Source organism: Larus michahellis, chromosome 1 (genome assembly GCF_964199755.1).
Source record: "Larus michahellis chromosome 1, bLarMic1.1, whole genome shotgun sequence".
NCBI classification, from domain to species: domain Eukaryota; kingdom Metazoa; phylum Chordata; class Aves; order Charadriiformes; family Laridae; genus Larus; species Larus michahellis.
This window is the reverse complement of record NC_133896.1, coordinates 62,183,133-62,199,911: the sequence shown is the minus strand read 5'-3', so window position 1 is coordinate 62,199,911 and position 16,779 is coordinate 62,183,133. Positions and strand designations below refer to the sequence as shown.

Here is a 16,779-nt window from a genome sequence, read left to right as displayed (position 1 = left end):
GAACAGGGACAAAACATTTTTTTTTTTTCTTGACAGTTATTATGGCTGTAATTGTGCTAATGGCAAGATGCTGTATATTTATTTGTATATTTGTAGTAAACTGGTCCCTTTCTACCTTCCCCCCCCTCTTCAAAGCAGCTTAATATTTCAAGGATAAAGGTTATTAATAGGAATGTTATTATTTTAGATGCTAACAGCAGGTAAGGTGGGCTTATTGTTGTGCCCCACTGAAGTTTTAAGCTGTAGGAATTTAAATCGCCATGGTCTGGCTTCTATGAGATTTATTATTTAGTGTGGGTGTTCTGTTTTCACTTTTCACTTGATTGTGTGGTCTGACCGGAGGGTCGCAATCCCCAAAGTGGGGTTACTGCCAGGTGTTTGACAAGATCCGAGTGAGACGCAAGGTAGGTCTCAGGACAGAAATGACTGGGAACAGCTCTCTGATTCAGAGAAGTCACAAGCGTGTATATGGGATAAACATGATTTGTCTGAATGTAATTAATGTCTAGGGTTTTGCTATTATTATTCTGATTATGGTTTTCTGGAAAACAACAAAAGCGTATTCACTTTCCCCATCTCAGAAATGGCAGCATTACTCATAATGATGTTAACTTGCACCCTGCCAATTACATAGAGCTCTCCTGGTTCATTATATCAATAATTACACATAGGATTATTTTTTTTTTGGTGAAAAATCTTTCATTGACAGAGGAGTAATGATGCCTGTAAGTTGCTTAAGTATTGCTCAGTCAGGGATCTGGAAGATGTGGGAGATGTCCTCATATTTTCGGGGAGAAAGACAGCTGGCATTCTGGCATGCTGTTAATATTCATGTGTTTCTGAAGTTGTATTTTTTTTTTTTCAGTTTGACTTTAGGAAGCATTCCAGACCACAGGGCTGCCTGACTGTCATTTTTCATGCATCCCTGTACTGGCAGAGGACAAAGTGGCATGAAATGTATAAAATGCCATTTAATTTTTCTTTTGTTCTTTCATTCATGCACACACGCTGCTACTGTGTGTTTGTCAGTGTGCACAAAATGCCTATATTTGCAAGATAATGGCTGGGTAAATATTAGAAAGTCGCCCTGAAACTCTGTGAAGGAAAGGAGAGCAGTGGGAGAATCCTTCCTGCTACCGAGGAGCCATCTATTGGATAAAACCCATAACTGAACCCAGCATCCATGAAACTGCAGAGGATAACACAATTTGTTATTGGTCACTGGGTAACTGAAAATAATCCTTTCCTTTCCAATACTGCTTTTAACCACTGTGTTAGGAATCTGTACCCCTTCACGCACACAAGTGGAGGGTCAGACGTAGAGGCGATTTATGTGCTATAGGTAAAAGCCAGTTTAATATAGCTGAAGATCCAGGATAAATCCTAATGTAGGGTGCAGGTGTGATCATGAATGGATAAGCCAGCAGTAGGATTGCTCGCCAGCAGTGGAGAGCAGTTGCTCAGAGAAGTAGTAAAAAGATAAGTGTTTTTTCCATATCGTTAATAAAGAACATAAAGAGCACTAACTGTACTTTTTGTTGTAACAGTACATGTCATTTATTTCAGTCTCCCAGACATGATTGGTTTATTTAAAGAAAGGAAATATATTATTTTAGTTAACCAGAGTTACTTAAGGCCATCACAAAACCAAATAATGAGGTGTTCCTTCCCTCAAAACGTATGCAATCTATATGTAATATGATTGAGAAAGAGAGGATCTTGAACAAAGCACAGGGAGAGGTGAGGGAGGACAGGGTGCAAACAGGAGACACCCAGGATGGCCCCGAAACGTCCTGATGGCTCTTGGGAGTGAGTGGTGGGGCTTTGCAAGCACGTTAAAGAGAGCATATGGGGCAGGAAGAACAAAGGATAAAGAAGCAATAATGAGATTCCTGTGCATTTTCTTGAATTTCAGGCAATTGCTAAAAACATAACTGAGTATTAATCAGGAATTAAATTTAAGCAAATACGATTATAATCTATGGCAAATAGAAAAAGAACGGAGGGCTGCAGGCAGCAGCAGCCTTTAGTCAGCAATTTGAATCAGCAGAGGGTCAAGCTTCTGGGTGTCAGACACTTTGCCTAAAACACTCCCTTCCTGCATCCGCCCTTTCTCCTGCGAATAGTGGAGGGGAGGCCTGTTGAATGGTTTACTGGGAGGCCAGCTAAGCTTTGGGAGAGGATGGGTGCGTACAGCGTGCAGCAGGGTGGTCAGCTCGCTGCTGGCTTGTGAGTCAGAGCCCATTGCACGCACTGGCATGCGTGGCGTGGGGGGGGGCAGCCCAATCTGTTCTTCTTCCCCAGTGCCCGGTTATTTCTTTTCTTGCTGTATTTGCCCACTGTGTATTCTGATAACCCCACTCCTCCACCTCCAAGCAGCAAAACACGTGTGGGGCAGGAGAAGCTCAGCTACCGCACACACAAATCCAGTATTTATTGTTTGTACTCTGATAACGCCAGGAGTTGTCATCGGAGTGTTGTTATCCTAAATGTTTTGCAAATACAGAATGAGAAGGTTGGAATCCACTGTAATTTGCTACCATGATGCCAACTCTACTCATGAGACTCATGATGCCACTCTTGCTCACCACGATGCAGGGATTGGGAAAGAAGCTGGATGAGACTCGCTAGCCATTGCATTTTCAGCTGAAGTTTTCTGAGCCTTCCCCATGTGTGCATGCGATGGAGGGAGCTGTGGTGCTTGCACTGTTGTGCTGTGCTTTGGGCGGAGGCTGCCAGCCCAACGCGGCAGAGATGCCAACCAGCTGCCACAAAGTGCATGGCACTTGTTTACCTTAGACTGAATTTCATGGAGAATCTTAGTGCTTCTCTGAGGCACCCAGCTCATTTTGCTCAGCCTAATATTGGAAGGAAACTCTTCAGAGTCAGAGACAATGGTCAGTTCATTAAGGGTGTAAATGGACCAGACTGCAGACAATCCCTTGGTTTTACACTGAAGAACTACTGGAAGGGTGTCCAGCTCTCTAGGCAAGCCATAGGTTTCCCTGTGGGCCCGCGTAATTAATAAAACACTCAAATAGGTGTGTGCCTTATTTTCGCTCTCCCGTAATTGTAGTATCTTTTCATCCTACGTATTACTTCAGCCAAGTTAGGCCTCCAGCTAGGATCTCGCAGCTCACAGTCAACAGGTGCACACACTTAAGATTAAAAGCAGCCTCCTTCTACAAGAGCCATAAAGAGCTAGGTTAAGCTTGTCTCAACTATGGACAGTTCTTTGTTCTCTCTCCATTGAGTAACAATTAGATCTGGAATTCAAATTTATTTTCATCCCTGGACTGTGTGGGAACACCTCTAGAAGGAGGTTGATGTCTTTCAAGATATGAGTCCTCTACTGCCACTTCCAGCAGTTTAAGCTGAAGGGAGATAGGTCCCTAACAAAATCTTGTTTTTTAAGAATTCCCCCCAGCTTTATTATCAGGTTGAATTAGGCTTGCCCATGCCTTTATAGATTGCTAATGCTCTTACTTTAACTTTGCCTTTTGAAGGTCAGAAAGGTGCAAAATTTTTGAGGAAGAAACCAGCAGTACCTGAGCACTCCTCTCTCACCTCACGAATACTTTGTTAAAGACCTACTGAAGTAATATATATAGAGAGAGACACGTACAAAGTTCAGGTTGTGGAGCCTCAGAGTTTGTGGGTGTAGCTGGGTGAAATCTAATGATCTGCAATATCTGCAGTGACTCACCGGAGGAGGGGAGACCTCTCCAGTGACGAAAATGGTTTGGTGCTGGGGTGGACTGCCTGGGGAGGCTGTGGGAAGCAGGAGTTTGGCTGGGTTTTTAAGAACAGGTTAGACAAACAGCTGTCAGTGTTGGTTTGGCTGATGCTGCCTTGTGGCGAGGGGATGGAGTAGATAACTTGCTGAATTCCTTCCAGGCCTCTCTGCCCCATGTGACGGTGCTTATGCCTTAAACTCTGTGAGTCTGTGTAAATCTGTTTTCATCCTAGGTCTTAAAGCGTTTCCTGAGATCATCATTAGCATTTCCTCATGGGGTCTTATAAGATTTGATGCGTGTTGTACCGATTTTACAGATGGAGAAGCTGCACCAGTTATAACTGTGATTTAATGCCAAAAACGGGAGTGCTGCTTTGAGCATCCCAGCTTCTGTGGAGGTCAGTGCTTTAACCAGTAATTCGTATCGGCTACTCTGCAGATTTAGCAGCAAATTCAGCCAATAAAATCCATGTCATACTTGAATTTTCACTTACTCTTGGTTTTTTATTTTTATTTTTTAAAAGAACATTGGTCACATATAGAAGATACGTTTTGTGACCATGTTTCATACTTTCCACACTCAGGTGCTTTCATCCGTTTGCTGATGCACCTGCCCCTTCTGGGCCTGCTCAGCATTTCACGTAGCAATTTTGCAACATTATTGTAGGGACACTTTTTTCTTTCAAATAGGAAGCACAGGCATTGCTGTGGCTTCTGACATCAAGTGCGGTGTCATTGAATACTCACAGTGCTCCTTCATTGCGGTGAACTACTGCCAGAAACTTGCACAGGAGCTTATATATATATATATATATGTATATATATAAAAATAACAGAACAAGTCCAAAGTTATGCAAAATCTTCTCAGTCTGGAGTTTCGCTACAAATGTTAAGATCAGGCCAGGCTGGCAAAAGGCTGCTCCACTTTCTAAGTGGACACTCAGTGAATATATTTTTTTGCTTTAAATTTACTCAGGTTTTTAATGCAAGTTGTGTTGTTTTGTAAGACATGCCTGCCCGCAGACGTTTAGCCCATTTACAATAAAAACATTACAGTGGTTTCACCAGCTGATGTTAATGAATGTAAACAAAAGAGGTTTTTCTGCCCGACTGAAAGCCTCCCAGCCGCTCTCGAGCAAGGGCCGTACCCTGCAGTTCAACAGACTTCGGGTCCTTCCAGAGCTGAGCATCCCCCGTGAGAGCACCATGCCCTCAACCTTCAGACGCACAAATTTAAGGGCTGTCAGCTCTGGCATCCCAGTTAATTCCAGCTTCTGGTTCAAGCACAAGAGAAAAGGACCATCACTGGAATGTTTTGGGACTGGATGTTTTGGCAGAGAGACTGGCTTTTTTTTTTTTTTTTTTTTTGTTTCAGTGAGAAACCAAATTAAACCTGCAAGGGTTAGGGAGAGGTTGAATTTGATACTTTCGAAGAGGTTTGGCAGAAATGATAGTTCTAGTGGGACTGCATTTTGTGCTTCTTTTTCAAAAGGATCTGTGTGACTACTGCAGCGCTTTACTGGTAACTTCAGGGTGACATGGGTTTGTCTCACCTAAAAAGATGGTTGCTAAATCAAACTTACAAAAAATGACCTGGATATAAACTAATATAGCAGTGTTTGTACAAGTTTGTAGGAAATTGAAATAATACGAGATGTGAACTTTCTACCTGTTAGATAAGGATTCTGAAGCTTAGCTTCTGCTTTTTTGAGCTGCCATCAGAGCATTTGAGAAAGGCTAGGAGGGTCTGCACAGTTTATGTGAGTGGTATTATATTAGCAGCACCACATTTGTATGACTTTTGCTCCACAGCTAGTGCTTTACAGAATGCCAACCAATTATGTCTTCTAGTTTGGTTCCTTGCTTCAAGTTGCTTTTTGTAGTTCTGGGCTCTTTTGAACTCAAAATGGGGAACTGAACTATCAGAGTGGTGCAAAATTTGACTATAGTTTGCAGAAAACACAACCGAAATCACAGCATTAAGAACAAAAATTCCAACTGATACACATTTGGTAGTTTTCCTTAAGTAATTTTTGACTTCGCCTTGCAGAGAAGTTGCATGGCTCAATCTCTTTACTGAAAGCATAACCCAAGGGTTCCCTGGATCCCCGCAGCAGCGGCGAATTTGCCAAAAGGTCAGCGGGTATGTCAGTCTTAGATGTGAAAACACCCTTTCCTTTTTAGGATGGAAAGAGCTGGAGACATCCCCCTTACCCCAAGACCCTTGCCTCCCATGAGAAGAGTCATGATGCATCACGCATGTGAGCGATACATCTCTCTTCTTCTGACAGTTGCAAAACTTAAAAGCTGTGATTTGGGGAGGGATTGGCCTTCCCCAGTATAGCACATGTCTATTCTTCCAGTGTGCAGCACATAGCTCGTTACGGTTCTGTGCAGAATGATTTCTCTGCATGGCCAGGTGATGTTTAAGGAGACTAATGAGAGAAATGATACGGCCCAGAACACTGGTGTCAGGAAATATATTGCAAGGTGTCTATCTTGGGGAAGCTGAAAGCAGCGCTTGTCTTATTATATATTTCAAAGGGGATGTCTGTGTCACCACCAAGTTAGACATGCACCCTGTCCCATACTGCATTCAAATTAGATTTTTTCAAATAGTGGCTTTCCATTCAATTTTCATTGACTTAATGATAGGCTCTGTGTTGTGCGGGGGCAAAACAAGAGTCTGCCGCATTGGCACGCCGTTCTTTTGAAGCGAGAACTTGTTTCTGAGGCCATTGTAACATAACTATGCAAGTGTCAGAGGACAGGATAGAGGCTATTATGGGCTTCTGCTTTTTGTGAGGAAAATCAAACAAATGTCCCCGATGGAAAAAGGAAGCCAGCAGCTGTATGTGATGACCAGAGAATGGGTTTGTGCGGTTACACTGTCAGTATCTGGTCTGTTGTCAAACTGAAAAAACTGCCCTTTTTTTTTTTTTTTTTTTCTGCTGTCAACCTAAGTGAAGAAAAACCCTGTGAATTTTCATGAGATACCTTTTCCTCATTTCCAACACTTAACAATCCAATTACATTTGGCTTTATGCTAGTGTTTGCCTCTATTGCCATTGTTAGGTTTTTGAGTCAGAGTGATTTTTCCATCCTGATGGTGCGGAAGAAATATATGTTTCATTATGACTGGTTGTAACCCTGGAAATCTTTTCTCTCGCTTGGGTTGATGACAATTTTTTATGTTGCGTTCTATACTGATGCCTAAAGTGAAGTAGAATGAACCATAAAGAAGAGAAGCTTCGCTAAAATATAGCTCCTTCCAACGTGTGGAATTATCTTGAAAAAAAAGCTTGCATTTTTCTGATTTTGTGCTTTTTTCCCCCACTATTATTCAAGTAGTTTTTACAAATGAATGTTGTTTTTGTAAGGATTGTTTATGAAGCTGTTGCTTTTAGCAACCTCTGCTCACCTGTGAACAAATTACATGGCACAGATCGTTGTTTCTCAATAGGGTGACCTTATAAACAGATTCTGTAACAAGACAAGCTTTTAAATTCCTAACCAAATATATTATGTGAGTAATAAAAAGAGCTCCTCAAAATGGCCACAGAGGCATTTCAGAGCACGTTCTTGGGAATATTCACTTGTGCTAGCATTCATTAAGTTTGCTTTCAGCAAAAATTCTCATGAATGAAATTTTATTCAGTAGTCATTATGATTATTACTTTACTATCATAGCAATAAGAGGATGCTTTGTATAAGGCTGGGACCTGATTTTGTTTAAGGCTGGAGAAACATCTTATGTGGTCTCCAGAGAGCGTATTGCCTAAATATAAGACCAGGCCCAGCTAACAGCTCACGACGGGGGACTGCAAACCCTCAGAGGGCAATGGGTTTGCTTACAAGAAAATTCACAGCTAGAGAAGGATGAATGCAGAACCATAGCAAGTGTTATATCATTTGAACTATATTATGTTACAGTGTTACAACTCCACTGAATATGAATGTAATTATACATTTTTATGTTATAAAGGTAGTTTAGCTGATGATGACTAGTCTTATGGATAAACGGGACTATCTCTACAGGTGCAGTTCATTACTCTACTGGACTAGTTTATCCACACACTAATGAACACACTGGAACTAGACTGTTGAGGTTTTTTTTTAATTTAAAAAATGACCTAACACAAATATATGCACCAGGAAAATCCCTGAAGCACAGGCTATGCCGAAGACTTGGACACTCAGTTGTGCGATATGTGGACTCCCAGAATGTGAATAAAGCCCTTCCTGGAAAAGTTAAATGAGTTTTTTAGCTATGCACAGCTGAAGTACGTGTGAAGTCTTGTTTCCTCCAGTCTAGAGGAACATGAAAGAGCAGAGGTACATACCACACTGGAGGAGAATGACTGTGGCAGGGCAGTTGCAACTTTTGGCTTACTGTGTTAGAAATGAGAGACCAAGGAAGCATGGGCAATCTGAATATGGAAATTGTGCCTAAGTCTAGGCACAAGGAAGTATTTTCAGAGCTGGAGCTCATTTGCTGAACACAATGTGTATAATGCGGCTTTGTGTGCCTTCACTTGAGGGAAAAGCACGTATCCCGTGCCTTGGAGGTGATGCAGAGGTGATGGCCAGTTTGTAGAGTCCTTCAGTGTTCAGTGACCAGCAGTGGTACTGTCTGGAGCATTGCTTCTTGGGCGCACCAGGGTGCAGGATGCCCTGTGGTCATGGGGGTAGAAGGTGCCTAACGTACACATGGAAAATGAAACGTTTCTGTGGGGTGGAGGGAAGGAGCTGCTAAAGAGGCAGTGTGCTAATCCCCCTTGTGTTACTCAAACCTCAAAAGAACCATTCCTCTCTGCGTGTAGCTTGGTCAGAACAGTTTGTTGGCAGCAGAGCTGAGCACAGGATGCTAAGTATTTCTTCTCTTTTGTTGTCTCACTGCTCTCTCTTCCCATGTTGTGTGAAAAAAAAAACTGATTAAGTCCTTTGACATCTATAATTAATTAGTCCTTCCTTACACTTATCTTGTTTGCCTATCCTTTTCTTTGGCTTTTCCTTTTTCCACTTTATCTCTCAATCATCAGATCCAAGTAATCATTCAAATGGTTTATTTTTAACAGATAAATGCAGCTTTACAGCATTTTTTTTTCTTTTGAAGAAAGACTTGGCCCCTTCTTTTGTCCATCCCACTGCAGAAGTTGTCATGTTCTGGCACTGCAGTCACTTCTAAGTCCTTGAGCTATCATGTATTCTGTTGGTATTTGAGGAATTGAAAATCAATCACATAGCCTTATGGCTTAGGTTCAGCACAATTCTATTATGCCCGCTCCCAAAAGTCAATTCAAACCTTTTGGGTTATATTTCAAAGCCTAATCAAGCTTGCTGTCCAGACTGGTTTGGAGTCAACTCACTCTTGTCTGTAGGTCTGTTTATTAGAGTTTTTCTGACAGAAACTAGTGTGAAAGAAAGCAGTTTTCATAACAGCAGAACAATTCAGCGGGCATTTTGTGAAGACAAGCCACCCAAACAGGTTTTATGGTAGAGGAATGCTTAGAATTGTAATGTATTTCTGCAAATATGTTTAAAAAAAATAAATCCTATGTTAGACAAGTGTTCGTAACTCTACTTTCTCATATAAAGATGGTCCAGTTTACTGAGATTAGTTTATAGTCTTGTCTTGTTAAGCTGTCACAGAAATTATTGTAGGTGCAACCCTAAACCTAGGTGGTGACTTTCATGCTTTGGACCATGTGAACAAATGAGGAGGGTGCTTCCAAGCAAATGGGCCACCTCCTCCAAGCATGAGTTGTGCCACCTCCACTTGGCGGGTGCAGATGGGGCTGTGCATTGACTATGTCAATCCCCTTACCTCCAGCAAGTGCCAAGAACTCACCCTGAGGATGAAAGAAGCTCTGTATGGTGCTGACCATTAGCAGTCCTCTGTGAAAATATGAACCTGTTACGTACTGGGGGCAGATCAGTCTCAGCCCACTGGGAAGAAAGCAGTGACCGGCTCTTAGTGATGGCATTTCCAGCTAATTTATAGAAGTCCCCTTGTTTGGGGAAAGGCTGGTGGCCATTCTGTGGGAGCCAAGTGGGCAGTATAAATAGGAAACAGCTCTCTCCTTCCATCCCCCATGGGTAAAGGCATTGCTTTGTGACTGATTCTTCATGCTTCTTCTCATTCTGTATTCTGCAGAGGCGCAGAGATTTTCTCCAGTGGATGCTCGACTCCCGCGACTCAGCTGACTCCCTGGCAGCCGGGTGTTTTGATGTGATCAGTCCATCTGCCGCTTCCAGACAGAACAAGGCACCTCTTGCTGGCAGGGCCCCATCTGAAAAGGTTCAGAAGACGTTAACAGAGGATGAGATAGCAGGCCAAGCTTTCCTGTTCCTGATCGCTGGGTATGAGACCACCACTAGCACGCTGTCCTTTGCCACGTATTTGCTAGCCACCAACCCAGAGTGCCAGGAGAAGGTGCTTCAGGAGGTTGATGAGTTCTCAGCAAAACATGTGAGTATGATGTGCTGGTGCGGAGCTTCATGCAGGGAGGAAGGCAATGTAAGTGTCGTCATGCAACTGCGGCACCTGCATGACCCCAATTTGTCTCAGTTCTGTATGCATATGTTAACATTTTATTAAGATATTCATCAAAAAAAATCAAAACGAAGCTATATTGTTTGGGTTTTTTTGGAAACTGTTAAATAGTCTCACTTTACGACAACTGAAGAGATGGCCCAGAAACTTTGTGTCATAGTGAAAGCTTAACCTTTACAAAATGTTTTACATTATTGATATAAAACAGCTGTCACCAGACTCTAAAACTGCACATTTCTATTTTTTCCTCTTTTCCAGATACTTTTATTGGGTTTGAGGTCAATTTTATTTACTGATCTTTGTAAGGACATAAACAGTGTTCTTACAAACCATAAACTGCAGTTTTGCTTTAAATGTTCATACTTCATTTTTTTCTTCAGCAGCAGAATATATGTATATGCTTCAAAAAAAAAATCACAGTATTTAATTCTCTTATACCGTGTTTAAATTACATCTCCTTCAGTATCTGTACTTACCATGGGCATTTGTGTTTCCTTGATAACCATTGCCAATATTTTGTATATCTAGCAGACCGTGCGGCAGCCATTCTTTTACCTTACACTCTCTGCACAAGTTGTTAGTTATGAGAATTCAGACTGAGGGTCTTTCTCTTTTCATGAGTGCTTTTATAATGGATCACAAGGCTAACAGGAATAAAAGGGCACCAGGCATGGCTGTCTTGCAGGATTTTAACTGCTGGATTTGTATGCTGAAGTCCTTCACTATACAATTTTGGGAGTTTCATACTTTTTGTGCATTCCATGCTCTGTGTTGCACTTAAAGAACAAGAAAAGAGAGTTGTATAATTTTCTGCTTTGCTGGTAATACAAAATTCTCGACTGTGCAGAAGCATGCCCATTCAAAAGCTACCATTTCCCTCCTTTTGATTGTCCAAACATAAAAGCCAGGATTTGTGTACGCAGAAAATATCTTCTTTTGTCTTGCATGATGAGGTTCTGAGCATGGTAGTTCCCTGTCTGCGATTGCTTTTGCTCTGAGGGTGCAGAGGGATGACACCAGGGGAAGTTAGGACTGCACAATCTGATCCACAGAGCTTTTTCTCGGTGCGTGCTTCATACTTCTGGCGTGAGTTAACTCAATACAATGAAACCATTGATGTGTTATGTCCTAATTTATAGGGTTTGGATTATATTCTTAGGTTATTAGCTCTACAACACTCCAGCTGGAGCGTGTTTACTTGTTTCATTCAAATAACGGCAGATCTAATTGTGCCTTTGTGTCCAGTTAGTTCAACTGACTTCCTTCAGGCCTGCAAAGATGTGAAGGGGCAACTTGGCCTGGAGTATGTGCGGTTTACTGGTTCATACTGGTGGCAGAGTTGCACATAGAAACCCCTGTTATGCAGCCCCAGGGAAAACATGGTTCATCTCCTCATCAGTTACTGAAAACTGACAATCTAAGAAACCGAAGTGAAATTGCTGGGAGAGGTATCCAAAATGGCCGGTAAGCGATGTCATTCATATCTGTCTGTAGATGGGTATATGGATTAGTACACTTGCTCATGTAAGTGCACAGAAAGCCGACTGCAAGCAGTCATCCTTGCTCATTGTAGGGGGGTTGGACTAGATGACCTTTCAAGGTCCCTTCCCACCCAAACTGTTCTATGATTCTTTGATTAACCGGCCAGTTGCTTCCAGACATTTCACACAGGGAGACCATGTGTATGACTATGTCTACGCTAACAGGTATTGTGCTCCTGTAGATGCAGATTTGCCATCTTGCACAGTTGGTAGTGAGGACTGTCGAGTGCACACTGTACACACCTCAGGAGTTTATTTTGGGTTAGTTCGAGTCTGGCCCAGTGTACCAAATTCCCCTTAGCGGTTGGACATGGATCTTCTGGTTTGGTTCCAGTTAAAGGAACCCTTGCTGTGCACCTGGAGACTGCAGTGTGAACCAGTGCAAGACACTTGGATGTGAGTGTGCTCCTGATCCAAGCTAGAGAACAAAACGGACCCTATACTGTATAGGGTCTGTCTGAGCTGTCACTCACTATTAGTAGTGTTTCAATAATAAACCAATTCGAGTGCATAAAGCTTGACTCTCTTGGTTCTCTAACAGGAATATTTTGCTAATAATTTCAGCTCTTGCAGTGTCTAGGAGAGGTTGTGGAGCTAGGGACGCTTGCGGCAAAGAAGTTAAAACTTGGTGTGGAGAGATGGCACACAAATTAAATGAATGATTTTTGCAGGTCAGCACTGTACACAGTCCGTGTGGTGCCTCAAGCCAAACCAGCGGCCTCATCCCAAACCATGCTGTCCCATGTCATATATTGATTGGAAGTACCTTTCAAATCCCTTCCCCATACTTTACTAGTTTTCAGGTTGTCCTGGTTTCAGCTGGGATAGAGTTAATTTTCTAGTGGTTCCTGTGTTTTCAGATTTCATGTGGAAGGACTGTCAGTAGTGCATGTTGTTTTAGTTGTTGCCAGGCGATGCTTGTGTTTTTCAAGGACTTTTTTCAGCTGCCCATAGAATCTGAGAAGGAGCATAGACAGAAGAGTAGAATGGCCAATGGAATATTCCATACCATAAACGTCACGCTTGGTGTATAAATGGGGTTAGCCAGGGGAGGCTGTATTCACCATCACTGCTCAGGACGGTGGTAATTCATCAATTTACCGGGTGGTGAGAGTGACTTGTGTCTTGTGTATTCTTTTTCCATTATTATTATTATTGCTATTTTCCTTTTCCGTTATTGTTCTATTAAACTGTCTTTATCTCAGCCCATGAGGTTTTTTTCTTTTCCCTTTTCCCTCCTTTTCTCCCGCTTCTCCCCACCCTTCACGGGGGAGAGGGCGGTGAGCGAGCAGCTGTGTGGTCCGAGCTGCTGGCTGGGGTTAAACCATGACACGGGTTTAGCTTTACATGATGCATATATAGCTGTATGGCCAAGGAGAAGAGGGAGAGAAGGATAACTATTCATCTGCTGTCCTTGATACCAGGAAATTCATAGATCTAATCTGTGCAGCCCCATCCTTCAAAAGGTTTCGTATTATAAACAGTTCATGATTTGAACAGGGGGGACAATGCACTGCTCAAGGAGCCCATCCCAGAATAATGAAAAGGATGCAGTGGTTCAGTCCCCTTCGTGACTGTAATTAACTTCCTTGAGCCTAGAAAATAAGATCTATGCAAACGGGTTGCAAGTTACGGGAGCAGAGCTATTTTAGAACTGGGAATATATAGATGCTGTGTTCGGTTGTCATGCAAGGGAGAGGAAGGGAGGGGGCACAGCAGCTACAGGCTCGCAGTTAGTTATCAAGTCAGTTGCTAAGAAATTTGATTAGGTTGTTGCTTGTGCTCAGCATATCATCAGCTTTGGTCTTATCAAGGTGCTTTGCAATTTTCAGAAAGGGCTTTAGAAGGCCAAAACACAGAGAAATGGTACAGTCAGGTTGTTTTGACAGGTGGTGGAAGACCGCTTTGATTTGCAGATATGCAAGTGTTAAACACAGTACTCTCTTCAAGCAAATTTATACTCAGGTAATTATAACTACAAAATGCTCTCCACCATGTCCCCCTTCCTTCCTCCAACCATTTCAGTTGCCTCATGCAGCATGTTTTATTGCCCTGATGTGTGGTGTAGAGCTGCGGTCTGATTTTACAGCAGCTGCTGTGTATCATCCCAGAGATGGCTGCGCTTTGGTGGCGGACAGAGTGATTTATGTGTAGATAGCTCTAGTTTATACACTCATTTACCGAAGTTTATAAAGACACGTGAGAGCCATCTGAGAAAAGGTGCTATAAATGACAGGCCCGGTTCCAGGTTTTTTGGCACACCGGTCAAAAACTTAAAGCACAGTGACCTTGTGATAGGCAGTAAGGAGAGCAAGGTCAGTCCATCTGGGCGTACAGCAGTCTTTTGGTGGCTGCTGTGGGTCTTGTACTTGAGGATACCCCTGAGTTTGCTCTGATCTTCATCTGTCTTGCTTGCACAGGGTTACCTTAGCAGAATGGGGCAGCATGAAGGGGAAGGAGAAGGCCAAGGCACTGCTCTCTTACAGATCCCCGCGCTAGCTTGGTGCAAGCTGCTGTGGTGTGGTGCAGAAATACAAGATTAGGTGCTGGAAGTGGTGTAGCCCCAGCTCTGTGCTGGGAGTTGGGAGTCCAGAGAAGAGGCAGGTCTGATTGACCGTGTTGTACTGCTGTCTTGTGTCCGGCCAAGTTTGTTCCAGAGCTCTCTTGGGAGACCTCTCTGCCTCTCTCCACCACACTGCCTGAATACACTGTAGAGATGTCACTTCCAGGCAAGTGTCCTCAGAAGACAGTGCTTGGAACAGGTTATAGATTGTCAACTCTTTTTTTACCTCCAGAACCTTCCTCATCTGTTCACTGAAGGGCTTTTTGGGTCTTTTCTTGGCTGATAGCTCAGTGTAGGGGCTGGATGAGGTTTCTTTCCCTGGAAGTGGGAAGAGGCATCAGGCCCATTTCAGAGTCTGTGGACAGGCAAGCAGGAGAATCCTCTATCCTTGGTTATTGTATAGGCCAGGACACACAGGTTATTGCCTTCCTCTGCTCTATTCTGGATCTTTGGGGTGTCGGCAAAGGGAGCGCACAGCTTTTCATCGTCTGTGTGGAAGCAGAACGACAGGGTATTGACTGTGAGACTACTGGCACCACGCGTTGCATCTTCCCATTCTACCTGTGAATCCCTGTGTCTGCTCCAACTGCACGGGGAAAGGCAAGTTTGAGCGTAATTCCTTTAACAGATGGACTGAAATTAAAATCGTAGAAACTCTGACCTGGTCATCTTCATGAATGAATGCCTTGGGGATGTAGTACGTGCCCTGCAAAAGGCCATCCACTGAAAGATGGCCATCCACATAAGATGCACCTCTTTGCTGCAAGCTTGTTGCTGAGTCTGCAGCTTGCTTTAATACCGTGAAGACAAAATAAACAAGATGAAAAGAGAGTTAAATATGAGCTAGTGGGGGCAGGACGCCTACATCTGTGTGTGTATAAAAGAATATTATGTTCTGCAGGGACCATGGATCTGTTTCCAGGACAGCAGAGAGGGGTCAGATCTTTAGAAGGTTGTAAACTGGCACAACGTATTTGGTATAGTATGATATATTTGGTATGATGATACACATCAGCTGAGAAGCTAGCCTTTAATTTGTATATGCCAGTAAAAGAGGACAGGGAAAAAAAACTGGTTGCTATTTCAAGACCAGATTATTTTATGGGGTTTGTGGCTAAGCATCCCTAAACTCTTAGAGGCTATGCAGTTGTGAAAGAGACGTTTTAATCCACATTAACCAGGTGAGAAGGAATGCACCCATGGTCTTCACACTCTTCATTTCAGTCAAAAACGATCCCTGTGTGGAGCTCTTAAAGGGTCCTTCAGAAGGCATGTGCTTCATGAACCGTGTTTGCACTTCTGACTGGTTATTTTATGGTAAAAACAAGCTGCTTTTTAGATGTTTTTTGTGCGTGTGCTTAGCGAAAGCATAGTAAGCCTGCAGCACGCATCCTTTCTGAGCAGATGGACACTCGCCTTCAAGTCCCGCTGCACTCTGAGCTGCTCTGTGTGGTTTGTCCTAAGCTACGGCGCTTAGGGCATGCGAAATTGCGGCATCTTCCATGCTGGGGATTCCCTTAATATGAGGTCTCTCTTTCTTACCTCTCTTCCCGTGTTAGCATTTAAATGTCTCCGTCCCTCCCTTCTCCCTTCTCTCAAGCCCGAGTCATTCACAATTATAAATTATATGTATTTCTTTGTTGTTGTTTTGTTGGACTGCACAATTTCAGACAGGAAGAGTAGTGGCACAAAATAGCTTGCAAAAACATTAGGTGGTCAAGTTAACTTCTCTTAAGAAGTTATTTGTTGCCCTTCAGTGAAATTTGGTTAAGTGGCTACGTATGCATTCCTGATGTGTTGCAAAGTAAACAGATCAGGTTGAACCACTGAAATGAGGTCATTTTCTTGAGGGAGGCAAAGCAAGCATGCTTTGGGGCAGCTAAGGAGGGCAAAGGAGGTCTAAGAATGAACTGCTCTGCTTCCATGTGATAAATGCACACTTGAAGGTGCCAAGCGTAGAGAAATCTGGAACAAGGAGCACCCTGAATTCTAATCTCAGCTTCAGGAATAATTTACTGCACATCCTCAGTAATAGACAACATGCATTAACAAAGGGGAAAACTTGGTATTTAACAAGTTTGGGGTTTTATCTTATATCTACGTTAACCTTTTATTGCATAAAGCACCACGTGAACCAGTTGCATTGGAGGCCTACTGCTAATTACAGAACCTGAGAAGTGTGTTGCTGCGCTGATACGCAAGGCTGCAGCGGCTCCGTGCTAGCCAGCAGAGGTCTGGTGAAGCTCAGGTGGAGTAGCGGCTCGCTCCTCCTTGCTGCTAAAGCCTACAAATACTTTCAGGATCCCCAGCAGAGGTGAAGGAGAACACAGGAGTCAGGAGGAGTAGAAAAGTAAGTAAAAGTAAATAGATGAAAGGGCAACTA

The 16,779-nt window shown here is 43.0% G+C and overlaps 1 protein-coding gene across 4 annotated transcripts in view; it reads left to right on the top strand.

Annotated features, from left to right (window-relative positions):
- The window catches only part of TBXAS1 (thromboxane A synthase 1), a 245,277-nt gene that overhangs the window by 165,761 nt on the left and 62,737 nt on the right, over positions 1-16,779 (top strand). For all 4 annotated transcript variants that reach the window (XM_074581949.1, XM_074581960.1, XM_074581970.1 and 1 more), the window contains one exon: positions 9,894-10,208. In XM_074581949.1, the coding sequence (XP_074438050.1) occupies positions 9,894-10,208 (315 nt within the window). The remainder of the gene's footprint in view (positions 1-9,893; positions 10,209-16,779) is intronic.